Source organism: Pleurodeles waltl, chromosome 9 (genome assembly GCF_031143425.1).
Source record: "Pleurodeles waltl isolate 20211129_DDA chromosome 9, aPleWal1.hap1.20221129, whole genome shotgun sequence".
NCBI classification, from domain to species: Eukaryota; Metazoa; Chordata; class Amphibia; order Caudata; family Salamandridae; genus Pleurodeles; species Pleurodeles waltl.
The window spans coordinates 508,713,983-508,737,595 of NC_090448.1; the positions used below are offsets into that span (position 1 = coordinate 508,713,983).

The following is a 23,613-nucleotide window of genomic DNA, read 5'->3' on the forward strand; positions in this document are numbered from 1 at the left end:
ACACATTCCAGTAGGCAAATATGAAAGGTTCGGAGATAGTTACATACACGAGGTGTGGGAGCTTCCCTTTTCCTACAAATGTTTCAGTGGCATGAAAGAGGTCTTTCTTAGGGTAGTTAATGCAAGACTTCTGTGAGCCATTCGATGGTTTGCAAACAGCTGTCCTTGCACGGGGCATGCAATGCCTCCGCTGCAAATTTGGCTTGTTATCTGAACGGAGTCCTAGTCCCCTTGATTAGACCTGCATTCCAGGTACTCTTCAATGGCAGCTATGTGTTCCTTAACGGTGAGAGCTGTTGTGAAATGTGAGACAGAATTCCTTATGTCGTTTCGGTCCCCCAAATTGTTGCATGTGAAGTGTCACACGCACGGCCGGAAACAGTTTGAATGAATGAAAAGTCTTGTGCACACTCATTAACGGCCTGAGAGTATTGTGACACTTAAAAATGAGTGCCAACACCAAATCTGGTGCATACAAACCAACTCTGCCGGAATGCAGAATTCGGGAATTCAGCGCTACTCCGAAGTGCCCTAATTCTGCAAACTCCACCAGTGGAGTGAAGTTGAACACCCGGGCCCACTGCCAACACTTCCTGCTTGAATTGTTGGCAGCCAATCGGATCTCAGCATGAGATCTTCAGGATCTGCTGAGCCGCCGCATCCCTAGATCTATATATTTTAACCTTTAATGTCTCCCTAACTCCTGAAAGGATTTACACCAACGACGAAAAGCACAATCTGTGCACCAAGATCTGGCTGCCTGCCAAATTTGGTGTAATTCAGTTTAGTGGTTTGGGCTGTAGGTATGTCTAAAGATCCTATGGAAATTAACATGGTAAATTCACTTTTTTGACCCCCCCCTTTTCTCCGCCCTACTTCATGGATTGTCCCAAAACTTTCCATGCCTTTCATCTTTCCTTCAGGCCAGGCCTTGCAGCCAACCTCCCACCGCACAAGGACAGAGGCCATGCATGGAGGTGTTTGGATTAACGTATGATAATTAAATATACATTTTTGTTACAAAAAATTGAAATTCATTACAAAAAACAAAGGTTACAGGGGCATTATAGTTAGGAAATTGCAATAGAAAACCATGGACATTCAAGGAAATGATCCAAAGGTAACAGGGATGTTATAGCTAGGAAATAGAATTAACAAATGCTGAGAAATTCACCGAAAAAGGTAAACGTAACTATAATTTGTACCCTTTCCATGCACTGCTAGTTACTCCACATATTACATCAGTCATGACATCTTCTATGACATTATTGATAATTTCACTGAACCATTTGCAGTGAGAAAACTGTGATTGATGAGAAAACTGTGTATTTTGGGGACACAAGTTATAGTTACTCTAGCGCATGATTTATAGTAACTTGAGAAAACTATAACTGCTGAATTTCTATGGCTTTATGTGTGTAAAATCTGAACCTAACTACAACCTCTATATATATATCTTTGTTAAGGAAAATAAACTTTGAACGAAAATCCATCAAAAAATGACTTCAGCTTACTCCATCCAAATAGTGGTCATCCAAATAGAGAAATGTTAAGGGCCAAGAGAAATTGCTCTGAAGCAAGGGATATACAGGAGCAATTATTAGACATGAAGGAATGCCTTTTGGCAAGAGGTTATTCTTTGGAAGTTGTAAATGATGCCATGAAACAAGTCAAAATGAGACCAAGGGAGGAACTGTTAGTGGCACGTGGGGCAATAAAGGAAAAGAATGAGAAGAAAATTTGTATTATCATAGATTATAATTATCAATACCAACAATTTGAGAACATTTTGGAATGGGACTGGAGGATACTCAAGCAAGATGATATCTTAAAGAATGCATTAATGGAGCATCCGAGTCTCACCCATAGTAAAATGGCCTAGTTAGGGAGTGTCCTGACTCAAAGCCAATTTTCTCCAGAAAAACTGGCACCTATGACTTGGCTAAATACGACTGGCTTTTGACGTTGTGTGAACTGCAAAGTGTGTGAATTTGGGGTCAATATGTCTGCATATAGACGATATGATGGTAGAAACGAGAAAATCATGGAACACATAACATGTTAATCAAAATTTATGGTTTATGTCTTGAAATGTTTTTGTAAAACACAGTACGTAGGAAGCACAAATAACAAATTGAAACTAAGAATTTTACAACATTTACGTGCTATAAAAAATAACTATTTTTCTTATCCACTTGCAAAACATTTCCATGAAAAACATAGTGGTGACGTCAGTGGATTAAAGTATTATGGAATTAAACATATCACAATGGGAAACGTGGAGGAGAAAGACAATTAACCTTGAGAAGGATGGAATCTCGCTTAATAATTTTGTTACAAACAGAGACTCCATAGGGACCTAACCTGAATGCTGAATTACATGTGCATTTATAAAAATATATTTAAAAACGTTTGGTCCAAAAAGACCTAAAGTTATGGGGTACTAATGGGACATTGACTACATGCATTTCCTAAAAATTTAAGTCAACAAAACATTGGGAATGAGAATGAAATTAGAGAGAAAATGGACTATGATGAAACTATGGTAGAGATCCTTGTGTGGCTTGTTATTTGATTAGCTTGACAAGCATGACATGGCAGGAAAAAGAAGACTCAATTGTGTATTGAACAGAGAATATATCATATGCACAAGCACCTTATTTCAAACCCAAAAAATCGATTTATACCTCTTAAATTTCAGCCCTTTGTATAATCATAGACAGTTGTGCTATTTTCATATATGAATTTGGGGTCTATATGATAATGAATAACGGGATACTTTATCAGCTGTATGAGAATGATGATTAGATTTGGAGAAAATGTGTTATAACATGTTCAAAGGGGGCGTAGTTGCTTCATTGTACTTCACAGAAATGGCATTGGAATTAAGATGTAGGAAGAAGCAAATTATACGCTCTAGTTCACTGTTTTTAACGGACATGGTAAAAGGATTACACTGTTTGAACACTTTTTAAAAAGGAGACCATCAATAATGTAAACTTCTATGGTCCAGTCAAATGCATAACACCGAAACGCGTTGACCAGAATTATCCTGTTCCCCTTTCCCTTGCACTTCATGGAGGAATTAATTGAACAAAAAATAAAACAAAATTGAAAATCAAGGACAAGTCCGCGGTGCGGTGTTTCGGCCCTGGAGGTAGGACAGAAGTTAATATATGTATATATATATATATAGTGAGAGATCGATAAAGAGAGAATGCATAAGGGTTAATTGTGAATATATTCCATTATAACCTTCAAGACATGTAGGGCCAGATGTATTAAGCTCCCGGTTTGCATTTCTTAAATAGCGAATTTTAAGAAATTGCTATTTTAGAAATGCAAAATGGGATGTATGAAAACTGTGAGCTGGTAATAGCAATTTCTTACAAATTGCAAATGCAATTTGCGAGTTGCAAAAACCGAATTGCAAAAAATAGCGAATCGGTATTTGCAAATAGCAGATTGTGAAAGCAGCAACCCGGAACAGCCTGATGACATCACAACCAGGAAGTGTTACCAGAAGCCACACCCACAGGAGCAGGCAGAGAGACACATCCCAGCACCAGGGAGGCAGCCTTGTGAGCCAGCCAGGACCAAACAGCAACATGGCCACTGATGGGAATGTGAAGGTGAAAGATGACAGGAAGCGCAAGCTCAAATTCAGTGAGCATGAATTGGAGGTGCTCACTGAGGAGGTGGTCAGGAACCACAAAAAACTTTTTGGGAAGAACTCACTCCAGGTACCTGAAAGTGAGAAGAGGAAACTGTACAGACATCCAGACCAAAATATGTGCAGTGGGAGTTGTGCAGCATTTCGTTGAGGAGATACGGAAGCGATGGTACGACTTGCATTCCCGTGCAAAAGAGAGGGTAGCCAGCATGCTAATGTAGGCAAGGAGCACCGGAGGAGGACCACCCACCCAGACACCGTCCACACCAATAGAAAACATGGTGGAGTCGACACTGCTTCCTGAAGCTGTCAGTGGTGTCACTGGGCAAGGTGCATGACTTCAGGGCACGGGGCATGTCAAAGCCCAAAATCAAGTAGAGGGGTGAGAGCGTTTTGCCCACCCACCTGAAGATTGCCGCATAGACTAGTGCATGGCGGTATGTGAGGCTGATGCTGAAGAAACCCGTGGTGGTGGCGACATTGACTGGGGCTCGAGGAGCTGGTTCCAGCCAAGACCCCTGTAAGCATAGGAGCCAAATGCAGGGCCTGACGCGGTGGCTGCCTGAATGGACCCCAGGGGCAGCAGTGGATGAACCCAGTAAGCTGAGGTCTGAAAGCTGGCATTTGAGGACAAGGGGACTATGGCTGAGGGGGATTGAGGCCCAGAGTGAGGTGACACGATCACCACTGAGAAGGGGCTAGATGTCCACGAGGGTCCTTCTTTGGCCCTATGGGTCAAAGGAGAACCTGGCCCGACATGGGAGCCGGTGTGCCTGCTAACGAATTGCAGGGACTGGACAAAAACCCTTAGGGGACTGTCAAGAAACTTCGACCACCCAGAACCCAATGGAGGCCTTGCCTGCCTCCCTGAACAACACTATATCAGTGGAGACTGGGTGATCCAGAAGTGTGCGAGGTGACACATGACCTCTGCACCGAGTGGCAGGCCAGCAGTGGTGACCTGCTGCAACTGCCCACTAAGGCCCTCATTCTGACCCTGGCGGTCAAAGACCGCCAGGGCGGAGGACCGCGGGAGCACCGCCGACAGGCCGGCGGTGCTCCAATGGGGATTCCGACCGCGGCGGTAAAGCCGCGGTCAGACCGGCACCACTGGCGGGCTCCCGCCAGTGTACCGCCGCCCCATTGAATCCTCCACGGCGGCGCAGCTTGCTGCACCGCCGCGGGGATTCCGACCCCCCCTACCGCCATCCAGATCCCGGCGGTCGGACCGCCGGGATCCGGATGGCGGTAGGGGGGGTCGCGGGGCCCCTGGGGGCCCCTGCAGTGCCCATGCCACTGGCATGGGCATTGCAGGGGCCCCCGTAAGAGGGCCCCTACATGTATTTCACTGTCTGCTGCGCAGACAGTGAAATACGCGACAGGTGCAACTGCACCCGTCGCACAGCTTCCACTCCGCCGGCTCGATTCCGAGCCGGCTTCATCGTGGAAGCCTCTTTCCCGCTGGGCTGGCGGGCGGTCTGAAGGCGACCGCCCGCCAGCCCAGCGGGAAAGTCAGAATTACCGCCACGGTCTTTCGACCGCGGAACGGTAACCTGACGGCGGGACTTTGGCGGGCGGCCTCCGCCGCCCGCCAAGGTCAGAATGAGGGCCTAAGGGTTGTGCGATGACACACTACATTACATTGAACAGGACAGCCTTATCATGGGAAACCTGCTGATGACGGAGCAACCCAAGGTCCGGGCCAAAGGGCCCACTCATGAGCTTTGACAGGGCAATAAAGACCCAGTGGAGGTGGAGATGGCACTGGAACTGCTGGCCCAACCCCTACTGAACACTCCAGACAAACCCCTTGCAGCAATCGCCAATGCAAAGACCAAGCTGCAATGTGAGATAGGGTCAGAGCGGCAGAGCTGGGCCCGCTGCGAGCAGATCACTACAAACTGGTGGACAGAGTTAAGTAATCAGAAACAACCCTATCTGAACTACAGCTGGCACAGAAAGCAATGGGTGCCTGATTGAGGTATTGAGGTGCTTGACGGAATGGGTGAGCTAGCTGGAGCAATGAGCTGAAAACACAGAAGGACGCAATAGACATAACTTTCAATCACATATAGGTAGAGAAGAAGGGGAAAGGAACAGTCACACATCCCTTTAGAGAATAAAACAAAATACAACCAAATGTGACTGCTACAGCAGAGAAGCCCAGTTTTGGTTCTCTTTCCAAAGAGCCTCCACCCTGGGATCCAGATGACTAAAAATACCCTGTTTTACCCTGACTTTTACCTTTATTAATGGGGAACATAGGTATTATTAAAAACAGTGAAAGGTGATACCTCAAAAGGCATGGCTGGGGTCACCTAATGTACAGTGTTCGTTGACTTTAACCATAATTTTCGAGGTATCACCTTTCAATAAAGGTGAAAAGCTGGGGTAATACAAAGTACTTTTAGTCATCTGGATCCCAGTTTTTATCCAGTAGTTTACTTATTAAAAACTCCCTCCTGTACTGAATCTATCAGGTGGTTGAGTCTGCCCTGGTGGCATCTTCCTACCAGAGTAGGGAGAGCAAGGTGGGGCATATATTCACTATATTCTCAGTTCTTACTTTTTTGTAGTCTCAGGAGGCAGACAGGGGCAGGGGCGGGGAGGTGGTGGGGGAGCTGGGGACTCGTTGAGACAGCAACTATGACACACCCATTGCATGAGTTTAACCCTATGACATGGATTATATGGGAGATGGGGCAGCAGTCAAAGAGCAGAAAATATATATGTATCTCAAGAGGCAAGGTGTGCACACAGCTATGTTGCAGAAAACCGACCTCACAAGAGTGGAGGGGGACAGAATACAATGCAGCTGGAGCAGACAGGTACATGTCACCACATACATGTTTGAATGGGGTGCTCATTGGGGTTCCCTTTGAGGCAATAGCAGTCAAAATTCACAAGGAGAGTCGATATGTCCTGTCAGAGGGAAGCTGTGCAGCACACTGGTGGTACTGGGAAGTGTGTATGCCCTGAATCAGGATCATGCCCCTTTTCTGATATCCCTATTGACCCAGTTGAGTCACCTAGCAGAGAGGGTCTTGCTACTTGAAGGGACTTTAACTGTGTTTTAAATATTTAGTAGATTCTCAACCCAGCCACTGACCGGGATGCTGGCGCACAGGACGGCAGTTGGCTGAGGGACTGAATGGCATACTGCGACAAGAAGGATGTCTACCAAACACAGCATGCCTAGGACAGGAACTACTTCTACTATTCCAACATGTATAAAGTGCATTCCACAGTGATACATCTGCTCTGTGGGGCTGTGCTGCCATGTGACACGCACAGAACATCTTGATTGCATGCTGTCTGATCCTAGCCCGCACCTGCTGACCTTTCAACCGGTTAACTAGGCTTTGCGATTCCAACATGGCACCTGCACTCAGCCTCCCTTGTGGATTTGGTATTTCAGAATACATTACATGATCAGATAGACCAATAATCTGTGGACAACTCCGGCACAGCATCAAGGGGCATGGTAGAGTGGGAAGCCTTCAAAACAGTCATGAGGGGGCACTGCATGAGTCAAATATTGGAGATACATTGCAGACTCAACCAGGAGCTGTCCTGTCTCGATGTTACTACACATCGGCTGGACAATTTGCTGGGCACAGATCCAAAGGCTCTCCCTAGATTGCCCAAGGCTAGAGAACAGTACGATACGCTGCTGGAATACTTCCAGTGGCATAAATACACGGAATACACTGCCCGTGCCCATGATGAGAAAGGGAAACCAGGAAGGTTGTCGGACTGGCTGATCTGCCTGGAGGGCAGGGGTACACTCATCACCCGAATGGTGTCCTAGGGTGGTGATATAATTTCTACTCCCCTGTGGAAATGAACACAGTGTTTCAGGATTACTATGTTCCCCTGTATCCCTGTATGGCCACAGTGGTCGGACCAGCTGGGGGCCCTCAATGTGCTCCTGGACCGAATAGAGCTCCAGAAACTCCCAATAGGAGTGGTTGGTGGAGCTGATAACTGTCCCAGAAATACAGGCTGCCATAAAGGTTATAGCCACTGGAAAGTCTCTGGCCTTGACAGCTGCCACTTAACATTCTTTGTGATGTACATCATGGTATTGGTCCCAAAACTAGAGGATATATATAAGGAGGCACGTGAGCTGGAGTGACTCCCAGACTTGACAACAGAGGCCCTGGTAGTACCATTACCAAAGAATACCTCAACTGAGGTTGGCACAGCAGACTATCAACCACTCTTTCTGCTCAGTGTCGACTTCAAGGTTTTGAGTAATGTACTGCCCTCCTGACTGGGACTGCTCCTGCCTTATTTAATACATGCTCATCAGATTAGGTTTATGCCTTTGACACCGTGCGACTTCCTGGGTGGGACTTCTTGGAGACAGTCATGTCCCGCATGGGGCTGGGAGAGGGAGGGTCCAACTGGGTGTGACTGTTTTCCTCAAGGCCCACAGCTAGCTTGAAACAGAGCACACCATCTGAGACACATATTACATCTACTGCATTATAAGAAAGGGATTTCCACTGTCCACATTGCTTTTCACCCTGGCCATCAAGCAGATGGCAGAGTATTTAAGGACAGAGTGCTGAGTAGGGTACGTATTGTGGAGAGAGAGGAATACATCATCTTACTTTATGCGGAGGACCTGCAGAATGGGGAGGAAGATATTGGCCTTGTCTTGGGGCTCCTTCAGGATTACGGCCTTCAGGTAAATCAAGCCAAACCATGTCTCTTCCCTATGATGCATGAGGACTCACAACCAGGCAGTTACCCATTGTACATTCCCTGGGCACCTCACACATTTGAATATCTTGATATCCAAGTCTACCATGACATTGCGGATTTGCGTAACTTGGGCAAGGCAATGCGTTCCTTACATTTCTGTCTCTCCTTTTTGCTATTCTTAAACCTGCCAATAATGGCACGCATAGCACTCTCCAAAATGGTTATGCTGCCTAGGCTGCTTTATTACTTTGCAAACCTGCTTTTGCGGGTCCCAGTGTTGTGGTTTCTGCAGCTGAACCACCCTTCTGAGGGAGCTAATATGGGGTGGAGACTTTCAGCAGGTCTCAATCGTGACCCTACACTGCCCTCCCCTAGATGGGGGAACAAAGGGTCCCTGACTTTGAGCTTTACCACCTAACAGCACAGGTCCAGTGGGTCACACGATGGCTGCATGGGGCGGGGCTACCAGAGTTCGGACGAATTGGGGTTGAACTTAACCAGGGGACATTACTCATGAAACTACTACAGCCTGCTTGGCATATCCTGCAACCAGGACTTCTTCTGGCAATGTCACTGAGCTGTTAGCACTGCTGCCTTAAGCAGATGGGGGGTAAGGCGCTCTACACTCCTGAAATATCATTGGTAGAGCTACCCCACTGTGACCTGACTACACATTTCTGAGCTAGCCAGTTGAGCACCTGGACGTAGGTTAGGATAGTGACAGCAAGCAATTGCTACCAGCTGGGCACCCTCGTCCCTCTCACAGGCCAATTCCTCCTGTATGAGGCACTTTTGTGACCAACCGTTCAAAGACATCTTGGAACAGGGCGATGATGACCCGGCAACTCAACCAGTTTTGCAGCTATTACTGATGAGGGGCACAGGGAGACACCTGATTAGGTGGTTTTACAAGGAACTGAACATGATGGCTTGTAGACCACTAGAGACCCTTAGGGAGGGCTGGACTACAAACCTCAGATGGAACTTCGTCGAAGCAGAATGGGGGAAGCTGTTGGTGTACCCACAGAAGATGTTGCATAACTCACGATTGAAGTACATCCAGTATAACTAAATGCACAGGACATACTTGACGCCTTACTGGATGACCGCGATTTATAGAGGCAAACCTAGACCCTGTACTAGATCTACAGCTCTAGATGCAGGCTTCCTCCATATGACTTGAGGATGCAAATACTTTTCGGGGTCTTGACAGCAAGTACTCTCAAAACTCAATGTGACCCTGAACCGCACATTGGGGAAATCTATTGAGGCCTTCCTGCTGGGGGTCTTCCCTAGGCCCAAGCTAAAGAAAGGTTAGGAACAGGTTTGCGACCGGGCCTGACACTGGACAAGAAGAGAACCGCAGTTGCTTGAAAGTCAGTGGGTGGCCTAAGATTGATCCTTGGACTAGGGCCAGGGCCGAGGAGAGGGCTTTGCAGAAGGAGGAGTCCCATGGAGTTCATAGATGACCTTTGGTTGAAGTTAGTGGATGACCCAACAGGCACGGAGACTGAGTTAGAGGCATCCCAGATGGAGAAAGAAGAACAGACCAGAATGGGAATGGGGCGGAGGCCAGTCACCCGAGTGTGGAACAGGAGAGGGGTGAGTGCCCTTGGCTTCTGCCCATTAGATTCTTCCAGTACCACCCTCATCACCCTGGTCTCCCTGCAATGGACCCCCCCTTGCATAGTTTGGTGATAGGGCCATGACACCTGGGCTCATCCCTGTACGGGTGGCGACCTACCCTGGGACATAGAAGATTGCCATTTGGTTGGGGCATCATAGCAGGCCGAGTTAGAGGAATTCCACATACTTATCACACACGTGTGGGCTAGGCAATGCACTGAAAACACTGCAATCCTCAGGCAATCATCGCTTAGAAAATGAAACAGGCAGTCAAGCAATCAGAATCCAGCGTTTGCACACATGTGGTGCATTTGAATGGTGGAAAATACAGGCCCTGTGTAACCTGAGCACAATACACGCACCAGGTCACTAGCCCACTGAGGAAGTACATGGGACACAAACAGGGATTTGTGATATTGCTATAAGTGTTGCTCTGCCTGATAGACAAAAACCTGTAGTGTTTTTATGCTGTTACTAAATGCTAATAAACAAAAGTTTAAGAAAATGTTTGTGAAGGAGTAACTCATTTTCTAAACTCTAAATCAGAATGTTATTTTTTTTACCTGGAAGTCAGAATCATCCAGGGGATCATGTGCCAAGGCTTAACCCTGCAAATACCGTCAAAGTTAGATAACATATCATCCAGGTCCCACTAACGTCAATGGTTTTGGCACCAAAAGCTTGCAGTGGGACATAGCTAGATTTTGTAGCAAACTAGGTCAGTTCATTGCTGGGATGGATTTTCCATCCCATCTGTTCCACATATTTTCCTTCAGACCTAGGGCCTGAATGTGAGTTTGACCAACCATATTCAGTCTGTCAAGGTGGCAGTGGACATTACCTCCTCCATCCTGATTGACTACCATCAGTCAAATTTAGAGATGAGTGCTGTGTCACCATGGCTGTTCCTTTCAGTGCATAAAAAGTGTGGTTGATGGTTGCTGTTGGTGTTGATGGCCCTTCACCAAACGTTTTCATTTTTTTTATTTTTCAAGAACAAACTCCCAAAGCAGGAGTTTGTTTTTGAGAAATAAAAATTCTAATGACCCCCCACATCTTGGAAATTCTCCCCCATTCTATGAGAGTTGTTATTGTCTTTGCTAAGACAGGAGTCATTTCAATGGGGGTTGTGCGTCAAAGTATGGTACAAGTCCGGTTTGAGCCATGATTTTTTACTCAAACCTGACTTGCACCATTTTTTGAAGCACAAGCCCCATTTTTCCCTACGTCAATCCTTAAATAGGGCGCCTGCCTGGCGCGTAGGAATGGCATTAGCTGGCGGTACATTTTTTTATGCAAACCAGCTCCGGCTCTGGGTTGCGTCAAAAAGTATAAATATGGGCCTTAATGTCTAATTGGTGACACTGGGACCGCAGCACCAGGAATGCCCTCCACTTTTCATTTGTGTCACAGGAGAAATTAGGGGCTATTCGCAGCTCATGACCCTCATACATGTAGGGCCCATGAGCGCAAGCAGCGGTCAGTAGTTGTTGGACTTGGTCATGTCAGCGAAAACAAGCAATGATGGGGCGAGGTCTGTCCTTTTGGCCCTTGCACATGGGACCTAGTTGATGTGCCCTTTGAAGCTCCAACTGAGGAGAAAATCCAAGGCCTGTGATAGCTGGGATGGTGTTAATGAGGAGGGCTTTGACATCCATGCCCTATGTCCATTCCGGAAACCCGAAGAAGCGGATATTACCCTTGCAGCCCTGATCCTCGAGATCCATGAGCTTGTCCCGGAGATACTGCAGCTCTTGGTCCCTGTTGGGTGATGAGTTAAGTTTGTCTTTCATGAGGGAGAGGTGGCAATCCATATTCATCACCTTGTCCTGGAAACTGTCAATGTCAGCACGGATGGACCTGGACTCTGCTGCGAGGTCCGAGATCTTGGTATCCATACCCTCCAGTCTCCTGCCAGTGATTTCCTGTAGAATGTGTTCCATGGAGACATCTGTTTTGGGTGTTTGTGTGGTTTCCGGCAGGTTGGACATCGGAAGTGCTGGGGTCACCGTTGTAGACCATTGATGAGTGAGGGCCTCCGAGAAAAGCAGTTGGCGGGCTTGTTTGCCAGTCGACTTGACCCCGTTCCAGCACTAGAGGTCAGAATGCAGCAGCAGAAGGCCTCAGGTTTAAAGGAGGGTCCCAGGAAGTCACGTCCAACAATTCAAGCTGCTGTCCCTGTTGTTGCAACCTGAACCAGGGACTGTGAAGCTGAGCATGCAAAGATCACTGTGTACTCGGTCCTCAATCAGGAAGGAAAGAGCTAGGCCAGGACGCGTTGGAGTGGGTCTCCTCCATCTGAAGGCACCCCATCAAAATAAACAGTGACAGAAATCAGGTGAAACAGGCCAAGTGTCGCTGGTGCGCCCCAAGTTCAAGCACTGCTAGAAGAAAAAGTTGCTGGCTCCTCTCCCAGGGCTGCTGGAAATGATGGCGGGGGGCCCAGGTCTTCGGTCCCGGGTTCTGTTGTCTTCTGTGCCCACTGGGCATCGCCAAGCAGTGCTCCGCTTCTCATGGAGTCCAACTGGGACGGTCACAGTGCCCCTCTGCTGTGTGGTGCCCAGATCCCACGACCCACCACTACTCAGGGCTCTGGGTGTGAAGGCAGTCCTTCGGGGGGGGCAAGTGAAACTCGGGGGGGCCCAGGGGGCCACCTAGCACCACACACAAGTCCTCAGGCACCATGCACCATCTGGCAGGCTCTCAACAGTCTGTGGGGGGATGTGAGGGAGAAGAGGAAGGAGCACCCCCTCCACAGCCTTGCTCACCTACATCCTGGTCCTCCCTCTCTGCATCGAAGCAATGGCTGTCAGGATCAGCCATCCAGGCTCAGGTCAAAATTGAGCCCATGGCCCTGCTCGGGGTACTAGTCGAAATACATCCTGCGGTTGTCTGACCCAACCTGGGCCGCGGGAGCAATGTCAGGCAAAGTGCGGTGCCCGCCAGCCACGCTTGGTAGGACAGGAGCGATGTGTAGGTCTCTCCGCTCCAGCTCCATGGGCTCTGCTACTGCCGTTCCAGGCCTCCAGTGCGCAGAGCACCCTCAGCAAGTGGACACCCTCGTCTGCGGCCATGCCACACCCCCTGCATTTGATTTTAAGTTTATTCTGACTGGTTCTACTTTTTTTATTAAACTGAAATCCTTTCCTGTGAAATCCCACACATCGGTATCAACTGTCTCTTTTAAATCAGCCGGCGAGTATTTTACTGTCAGCATTGAATAGATCCCTATTGTTTCTTGTTGAACAATTTTAAAACCTGCATTCCCATCATGTGATTGAACTTCAACTCCCTGAGGCCTGCAGTAGAAGACGAAATTTAACTTGTGCAATAAATCTTTCCCTAAAAGGTTAACAGGACTTGAATTACACACCACAAACTGATGATTTTCTTCAAATTATCATATTTTTACAGGAACCACTTTTGAAGTTGGTTAATAATATGTCTATTTGTAGCATCTTGGATCGCTTTTCCCAAGAGGGGTAGGTCTGGTACTTCCACTGTTCTCACAGTGGAATGGGTACTTCCGGTGTCAATAAGAAACAACACTTGGTGACGATTCACTGCACCTTCTACAAATGGTCCACTCTGGTCTACCTCTTTTGCTGTGCCTAGCACACAGTCTGCCTCTCCTCTCACGCACCATCATTGTGTCGTGCCGGAGTCTAACACCTCAGAGTTATCAGACATGGGAAACTGCTGAATTACATTTTGATTTTGCATCTGCAACCCATTTCGATTCAATCTTGTATTATTTACATTTGATTAAACCACAGGTGCTTGTGGCACTTGAGTCTGTACCACTAGAGTCTGATTTTGCAGCTGCACTTGTGCCTGTTGCATTGGGACATTCTGCACCTGCACTTGATTTCTTTTCTGTAACTGGTTATTCATACTTCTATCTAGATCGAGCCTACACTCGTGCTTCCAATGTCCCACCCTGTTACAAAGATGACAAGGATTCATTTTCTTCAGTGTCGCAACATCAACACCTGTACTTGGATCAATTGGAACACCTGTTCATGTACCTTGAGACACATCATCCCTCCTTGGACACCTTGCATTCTTGGTTGAAAATCTCCTGATTGGATTCCATTCACGTTTTGAACTACACCGCCATTTTCATCAAACAACTGTTGGACCAGGCCCTTTTTGCTGGGTCATCCCCAAACTTTTTGCCTTCCGCCTCCTATTTTTTTCTGACCTCTTGTGGTTGGCTCTAGTACTCTGAGCACTTTATCAATGCTGATAAGTGCTGAAGTGCAGGTGCTTTCCCTTCTAAAGTTGGTATGATTGGCTTACACCTAATTGGCACATTTAATTTACTGTGAGTCCCTTGTACAGTGGTATCTCTATACCCAGGGCCTGTAAATTAAATGCTACTAAGAGGCCTGCAGCGCTGCTTGTGACACCCACAGAAGTAGCCTTTCAAACCTGTCTGAGGCCTGTCTGAGGCCTGCTAGCGCAGGGCCTACATTCACAGTTTCCTTCCACAAGGATCTTGCATCTCAATTTACATGCCTGGCCTGGAACTCCCCTTTTACTACATGTAAGTCACCCCTAAGGTAGGCCCTAGCTAGCCCTATGGGCAGGGTGCTATGTATGTAGAAGTCAGGACATGTGCCTGGTTGTATGGCCTGTCCTGGATAGTGACAAACAGCATATTTGGTTTCTCACTACTGTGAGTGCTGCCTCAGAGGATTGCAATGGAAATGCCCTGCCTTATGTCTAGTGGATCTGTCTGATCTATGAGGGGTAGCGTAGGCATGTTTGGCATGGTTGTAATGGTAGTGAGAAATGCTGCTTACTGGTGTAGGTGGATTTTTTATTACCATTATAGAAATGCCACTTCTAGAAAGTGAGCATTTCTCTGTGCTTATGACTCTGGTGTTTTGCAGCTTGATTCAAATCCCTGACTGGGGCAGTGACAGCTGGGCTTTGTGCATACTTTTTAGACAGCCTGTACAAAGAGATGGTGGAGGTGTCACAGAGGTGCATCTGCAAATTAAATGGTCTTCCTGGCCTGAGAGAGAAGGAGAGACAGGGCACACCTGCATTTATAAAGGTTGTGTCCTGGTCACACAAAAAGGGCTTGTTTACCCGCCACTGATGTCTGGAGCCTGTGCTCTTAGAGAAAGAGGACACTCCTAGAACCAGTTAGGCTGGTTGGAACCTTTTCTCCCCCTTTTTGTAAAAGCTTGTGCAAAACTGAGTATACATACAGGGGGTTTTCCCAGTGTAAGGGAGACACTAATGGACCGAACTGGAAACAGGATGCTGCTGGAGGTACTCACCAGGAACCGCCTTGGACTGCTGCTATTGTGCTGACCTGGGACCTGCTGGGTTACTAGGAGGAATGGCAACTGACTTAAACTCTTTGTGCCGGCCTGCTTGTTTGAGCCCTACTGCCCTGTGCTCCTTTGACTGTCTCCAGTGGCTGGGTGCACAGTCCCCTGTTCCCTGCTTCGCAGTGCCAGCAGAGCACTTTCTTCTCTGTTTCCCCCAGTGTTTGTCAAAAAATTACGCAAAGGCGGTGCAAAAAAGTATAAATATGGGCCCTAGTCTTGGCCAACATAATCTTGTCCATAATTGTATGCTATTTCATCTCCTGCTCATCACTTAAATATTGTGCATACTACTTTGTCTGCCAGCAAATCACATTCTGCTGCATGTGCTGACAAATCTCAGGTTTCAATCCAAGCACAAACTGTGTAATGAAAAATCCCATATTTGCTCGGTCAAGATACATCTGTCCTGTATGCTGTTGAAATGCTTTCATCAATCTCTTATAGCATTTTTTCATAGTTTCTTTAACATCTTGCTGAATTTGATTCAATTTCAAATAATCCAAATCCTTATGCAGAACTCTGCTCTTCAAGACTGTTATTGCCTCATTATAGTTAGTCATTACCACAGGCGAAGGTGTATTTGTGACAGGATCTCTCGCTGGTTCTGCATCTGGACATTGTGTAGTAATCTTACCTTCTGCCCACAAATCACTCGGAAGCACAATATCAAAAAATGTATTTAAATCAATCCACAACACCTTTGAAATCTTAACAAATCTACTGACTTGTGTGTACCATTGCATTGGACTTTCTCTCAACTTTGGAAAATTGTTTGTAAATGATGCAGTCTCACCTACTCCAAGGGACTGGGTCATGCCCTCCACCTGGTATCTCTCATAAAGGATAGGCAGTAGTAGCCTCTTTCTTTCCTGCATGTGTAGTTTGCTTTGTTTTCTCCCCAACTCCTTCAGCTTGTTTCCTTTTCTTTTCATGTTTTTTGACCATTTACTATCAAATTTGTCAAATTTATCAATTTTGTAAACATTTTATTAATTCAATTAGGTGAATGTTCATTCCTGAAAAATACGTTTTCAATTGATTTGTCATCTAATTGTACCCTAAAACGTCTCTGTGGGAGTATGATTTTAGAAGTTTCAACCTCATGTTTGTTTGTTAACTCAATTAATTTATCATGAACAGTTGCAGCCTTTCTCAAAATTTCATTACATAAGTAAATTGCTTCTTTTTCTTGATATTGGTTTATGTGATCAAAATCCAAACATCCTCTAGAATTTTCTTCCACTTTTATTTTTAATTTAGGCGCAAGTAGTGGCCTCTCTTTTTCTGTGAGTGGACCAGCATTTGAATTTGGACTGGTACTCGGTCTTTGTACATCCTCAACTTTCATACAATTTGTAGCAGCCTCTTCAAACCAAGGAGGAAATAAACCGTCTTGTAAAATATTATTTTCACCTGGCACAGTTTGTGTTATGAAGACATATCTTTTTCATTTTCCTAATGCTTGAATGGTTTGTGGAGGAGTCCACACTACTATCTCTGAATTTTGCGATGTTAGTATAAACTCATTTACCTGTATACCTTTTAGATGCCTCCTGAACTACTGTAGCTGGTTTATGAACAACCTGTGCAGGCACTGTCTGTGTTGAAATCAATTTAGTAATTTGTGCTGGAATCATAATCACACAAGCAGCTGCATGTGTGAATGTTATCATCTGAGCAGTTCTCAGTTGTGCTGGAGCACTTAAAACTGCTTACTGAGTTGCAGGCTGTGTAGTAACAGGCTGTGCAATAATTGGTTGAGTTATTACTGCTGTGGCACAATTGGCTGAGTCAATATGGGTTGTGCATTTGCAAGAGATACTGCTTGCACCGGGCTAGTAACTTCTGGATCAATAGGGGCTGTAGCTATGGTCACATTATGTATGAATTGAGCTCCATCATTCTGTACTGGACCCACAGAAGGTGGTGGATGTGTAGCCAAAAGTCCATCTGAAATATAATCACCTGAATCAGTATCTGTGTCAGATTTAGTTTTACCACTTGTTTATTTATCCCAGTTATCCCCTTTAATCTGTAATCTTTTTTTCCTTTTAGATTTTTCAGACTCTCTAGCCTTTGTGTTTTTCTCTTTTGTAAGTACGGGATATAATCAAGCACCCTCTACTACACTCTTTCTCCATGTCTGAGCTCGATCATCCCAAATTGCATCTGTATAACTCCTCATTGCTATCTTAGTTCAATTTTGTAATCTCTCTCTGTCCTTAATTTGAGTCATCTTCTTCCAAGAGCTGAGTACTTCAAACTGTATAAGTTAGAAGGTGGCTTCATTTCATGCAATGTTTTGTGTAGTCTGCCTGTGATTCCCAAATTTAATGTTCCCCACACATCTTCATATTAGAAGCCTATTCATAAAGAAACAAGTTCAAGATTAGTCTAGCAAGTTTTGAGATTTTGATGTAGGTCAAGCTTCTAATAATGAATAGAAATTAAAACATTCTTTGTTAACATAGGAAGTTTGAGTCTGAAAAGGGCCATGCAAAAGTCACAGTAGAAACATTTCTGCTGAGCTAAAGCAGTTCTGAATTTGTTAACTTTAGCAAATCCAGTAAGTCAAGCAAATGCGTGTCATGCAAAGTTTAGAAAGGAAATTGCATGTTCAAATGCAGAATTTATTTAGTCCTACATTTCTCATGCGGGTCATTAATTAAACAAGTCTTATTTTAATTAAAATCTCTAGCACATGTATTCCAATGAGAGCCATGTCCCCAAGTACTTTAAAGGCTACCATGACATACTGTCCATGTTGTGGCCAGGCAAAAATTGGGGGCCATTTAGGACCCCCTTCACATGTCGCTGGAGTCAGGGTGTGCTCATCCAGCCCCCTTAAATAGTTTTTCTTTGTTTTTCAGGATACAGGGACCATGTCCCTGAGTCCTTCAATTGCTGGCTTCAGGTTGTTCACAACCAATAAGGATTGACTAGTGCCCTCAAATGTGGTGAATCAGTACATATTTAGAGACCAATTGCCCAGATATACCTGACTCTTAACCCCGTCATACATAATCTTCACCCCTCTTTGAATGCACATTTCTCAAAAATGGCTGAATGGAGGTACATCAGAAAATGAAAAGCATGTTTAATGAGTAAAGTTAAAACATACTGCTTAATTTGAGGAAATTCCATCATTTGTTCTGTATTGCATACCACAATTTCCTATTGTAATTGACAAGGCAATTCATCCTTTTGTGGACCTCATCTCTTTCTGGCTCCCCCCTCACAGATCACATCAAAATGTACTGGGAAGCGACTCAGATGGATGGACTTTTTTTAAAGTTTTGTGTAGATTTAAAAGGGTTAAATTCGGTAAACTGCTAGCTTAGTCACAAAAGTCTGGCATGCCAATGTATGTTCTGCCCCAAATAGACTTTTATCCCCCCAACCAGGGGACATGCCTGATAATTAAATCCTATCTTGACACCTACGTAGCAACTTCATGGCCATACCTCCCTCAAAGTGTCCTTCTGCAAATTTGCACAATTCAGTAATGGATTATTTGGTGCCCCCAGTGTGACATTCTCACACCACTTTACACCGCTACAGCGTGCTAGGTGGCAGACGAACATCCCAGATCCTTCCGTTCTCTTATATAAAATGAGAGATAGACAATGGAACATGTGGGTCAACATCTCAGTATACTTTTGAAATAGATTCATTTGTGTGCATTCAATGAATGAAAAGAAGTAGTACTCTAGCAGTGTACATTTAAAAAAAATAGCAAAATCACTGTTAAGCCTTCAGCCTTCTTTTAATATAGTTTAACAGATTAAACCTACATGGTTTTGATGGTGTGTATCCATTTATTTGCTTTACTAAACATAACAGTGAGAAAATAAATGCATTTGTGGCCGCTGTCCTCCTGTCAAGCATACCATGGTCCGAAATAAACATGAACCTTTCTTTACTGCTGCTGGAAGTATATGCTGCAATATGTTGTTTTTTCACGCAAACTGCCATGCAGAAAGACCCAAATGAATCTAATATAGAAAACATCATTACGTTAAATACCAATGTACAATACGGAAAATATGTTTTTAATTCTTTATTAATTTTACTATAAAATAATGTTCAATAGAGATGCACAATTGCTGCAAAAATGGCCAATTGTGCAACAACTCACTTTATGCATCTGAGGTCATCTGGCATACTACATTATTATTTTAAGCACAGTTTATAACTATTGCTTCTGAGTACTTCACACACCTTATTTTGTCTTTTACCTCTTGCCTTTCAGCTCTTCTTTATGCAACAATTTTTGGAAATGTTACCACAATTTTCCAGCAAATGTACGCCAACACCAACCGGTACCACGAGGTGCTAAATAATGTGCGTGACTTTCTCAAACTATATCAAGTCCCAAAAGGCCTAAGTGAACGAGTTATGGATTATATTGTGTCTACTTGGTCCATGTCCAAAGGCATTGACACAGAGAAGGTACGAGTGCATGAGGTAAAAATCCAGACATTATACATTTCAATTCATTCTATATTCATGAAATTATTAGAAGAAAACTGTCCTTAGGCCACTGTGTAATTAAATGCTATCCACATATTTTATTCAAGAAAGGTTGCAAGTAGAGTAATAGTGTATGATAGTAGTTGCAAAAGGTTCACAGCTCAATTCAAGTATTGTTCATACCTCAAGTAAAATGGATGTATTCTTAAGTTTTTTATTTTTTTAATTTTACCATAGATAGCTAATGCTTTTACCATGGTCCTTGGATTACAACGTTTAACCAAGGTCACCAATGCACACTTTGTTTAGATGATCTTTTGTTAACCACTCATCCAGAAATCACCTTCTGGTAACAAAAGATCCAATATTGAATCTTCAGGCCAAAGTGCAATACATTTTTATAGGGAGGCTAGAAATTCATTGTAAGTTATTTGAAAATGTGTGCTTATATCATATGTGGTGTCTGTACTTTTTTGACAAACACTGTCAGATAAAGTTGGTACACTTCATTTGAGATTAAAATGGGTTTAGAAGAATTAAAATGTAGTCATTATTTTTATTGGATTCAGTAAGGGACACGACCCCTATTAATATAATAAACCTTTGCATTGTACTTTTTAAATGTTTGTTAAGGATATTTTTTAGAATTGTTTGCTATCCCTAATCCAGTATATTGTTATGATATATATGTTTAATATTTTTTCAATATAATGTCCAAAATTGCAAAACGAGTTGAAAATACAGCTTTTAGATTCTTTCTTAATAACACTTAACAACATCGGAGATCATATATGAACTTATGAACAATATTGGTGGTTTTTACCCCAGATTGATTGTACCACCACATTCTAGATTCCCAGCTCAGAATGAATGAAAATATCACAATGTGAGAAGTAAGAAATCATGACTAACTGTTCTGTGGAACACTGTAAAGAGCATTTTCCCTTGTTTTGGCGTTACATTTTATAACTTACCCACCTTCAGTAAAATACCAACCATACCCACCATACCCACCTATTAATGGGGTGGCCAGATTTTGAAAATAAAAATATTCCACAAACATAGAAGTAGAAATACAACTTTGCGTCTACCAAGGTGCACAGAATAACTTAATTGACAGTGCTTGCCAACAAAATAAAACACTAACAGGGAATATCCAGAGATCCCTGCCTCCCTAGTAAGATTTGACTGATGGAAGCGCATTTCCCAATGCACCAGATTCACTTTTGTTGTACCTGTCATGTTGATGCAGCCTGCTCAGCACTCATTTGTACATTTCAGAAGTTTATTTCTCCAAAAAAAACAAAAAATGTTTTTCACATGCAGAGTTTTCCCCTTGTGTGTGGGGGATTATTTGTCCTGCCCTGTAGAGAGACCCTGAAAGGGAAAATAGGGTAGGCCTCATGATGCATGAAAGGCAGCAATTCTGTGTCAGATAGGTCGACACCTTTGATTGCTGAGTAATGTGGCACTCCACCCCTAAATAGGGGGCCAGAAAGCAAGTTTGGTGAGGAAGTAGAACCAATTATCTCACACTTTTTGCCATTTAGCCCAACTATAAATTACACTTTTAGTGTTCTATTTTTGCTGCTAGTTTGAAAATCATGCCCGACAGGGACCCTGATCTTGTTTTGTGAGTTTGTCCAACACCAGATTCCAGAAGAATTTAACCTCACAACATTTTTATTTAGATCAAATGCTCAAAAGGGCCACCAAATGAAATATAATGCTGAAGGTTTGGAAGTAAGCTTTGGGGGCCATGTGCATAAGATAACATCACTGCTTTAGTTCATTTGAATGAATAAATAAAACACAGCCTACATATCCAATCATCAAAGCACCAAACTACGGGCTCAGAAAGTCACACAACACAAACGAAATCCTACACTAGTTTCTAATACTAGATTATATTTTTATGAATCTTTAGACACCAAGATGAGCACCAGAGGGTTCCCGAGATATAGATTTTTAAGAAAAATTTAAATCTCAGCTTTTTGGTCCAAAGCTCAAGCAAGCATTCGTAAGTGTAAAGTTTAGAAACTTTTGAAAAGTTTGAAAGAGTTGTATTTGGGTACTCCGGCCCAAGTGGGGAGGCCGATTCCAACTGGAAGAAGGTCAGGGAAGCCAATAATGAGTATTTGGATAGTTACCTTGTCACCAACGCAGAAGCAAGTTCAGTTTTGCACATTGGGGTGGATGGTGGTCCATCACAACTAATAATGGCACTATTCGTATTTGTCCACAAAGGCTTCAGTAATTTAAACCCAAGATAAATACCTGGCACCTATGGCAAATAGCAGACAATTGTAGGAAAATATATTGAGCATTTAGTAGTGCCAAAAGAGTTAAAGAGCCGAAAGCATAACCGAATAAATCTCACTCCTATTTATTGAAATAGAGAATATGTAATGAACAAAATGACACCAAAACAAACCGAATTCAATAAGTGATATGAGAGAGATTAACTTTTACATTTTTTAATAAAAATAGGACCAAAAAGAAACTGCTTGTGTTAGAGGTGGATAAGGGTAAGGTTTGAGACTGACCATGATAGAGCTCAGGCCAGCTATGTAGGTCAGATTTGTACAATTTGCAAAGTTATACTCAAACTTGGAAAATTTTCTGCCTTTGGACTTAGACTTGGACTCATAAGCAAGGCTGTAGCCGAAGAAGGTTTGATGATATTGGATGCCTGTCAGCAATGGAACTGATGTTTGTATTTGTATTTGCTGAGAAGAGCATAGCTGGAGCTGAGGCAAAGTCAGGCCCACTAGCGATGAACCCTCAGCAGATCAGCTCAGCAGGTTGGTCCTGGTCTTCTGTCGGCTCTTCAGGCAAAAGGTCTTGTAAAAGTTTCTAAGTCCCAGATTTTAGGGTCGGGAAGGAGAAGTACACTTTAACAATAAGAAAGGGATCCAGGACTTCAGGATCAATACTTGGGGGTCAGGACTTACTCCAACAGAAGCCATCCACAGGGTCAATGCCACATCCAGTTGCAACTGGTGAGCTGAGCTTTTTCAGGACAGTTACATTCTTGCAGCTTTTGGATTCCTATAGTATAACTGAAGGTTAGCCATCTAAACTTTGGAATCCGCTTCTTTGTTCTGGTTCCAAGTAGGTGCAGGTTGAACCCGTATGGGTCTCCTCACAGGTATCAACAGCAGGTGCAGTTTTCCTTCTGTCTTCCACAGGTCCTCTAGTCCTCTGAAGAGGGTGCCCAAGAGTGCCACAGTTATGCTTGGCACCAGTCTCTGTGTGGAGGTGACTCCTGGCCCCTCCCTGATTAATAGGAAAATGGTTCCCAGGAGTAACCCACCCACTTTGCAGCAGGTCCTGTGTGTCCACTGCAAACAATCCTAAAGTGCCCATCTGTACCTAAAACCAAGATGGCAGAGCCCTTTTTCCCTTGTGTAGCAAGGGAAATTAACAACCTCTATTCAATGGTCACGCAAAACAGCTTCTGGGGACAATTCCTCTCCCACTGGGATGGATGGGTGTCTGACTAGTATGACAAAAGAGTGGTCAGACCGAGGTGTTTTCTACATCTGACTGTGACAGGGTAGGCCTCATTGAAGATAATTAGGTTACTGGGCACAGCCAAGATAGTCATCTTGCAAAAGATCAGAATCCCTTCCCACGCCCAGGCCTTTGTCTCAGGTCTAGGAGCAAGTTCACACCTCATCAAGGTGCTGACAGTTGGAAGCTCATACAAATTGACTTACAGAGGCTTTGGGCAACAGATGACTTTCCAACAGTACATTTTATAAACTATTAAGTACA

The 23,613-nt window shown here is 44.2% G+C and overlaps 1 protein-coding gene across 1 annotated transcript in view; it reads left to right on the forward strand.

Moving 5' to 3' along the window:
* The window catches only part of KCNH5 (potassium voltage-gated channel subfamily H member 5), a 703,848-nt gene that overhangs the window by 423,729 nt on the left and 256,506 nt on the right, over positions 1 to 23,613 (forward strand). The window contains exon 9 of the mRNA XM_069207374.1: positions 19,613 to 19,812. Coding sequence (XP_069063475.1) covers positions 19,613 to 19,812 — 200 coding nt within the window. The remainder of the gene's footprint in view (positions 1 to 19,612; positions 19,813 to 23,613) is intronic.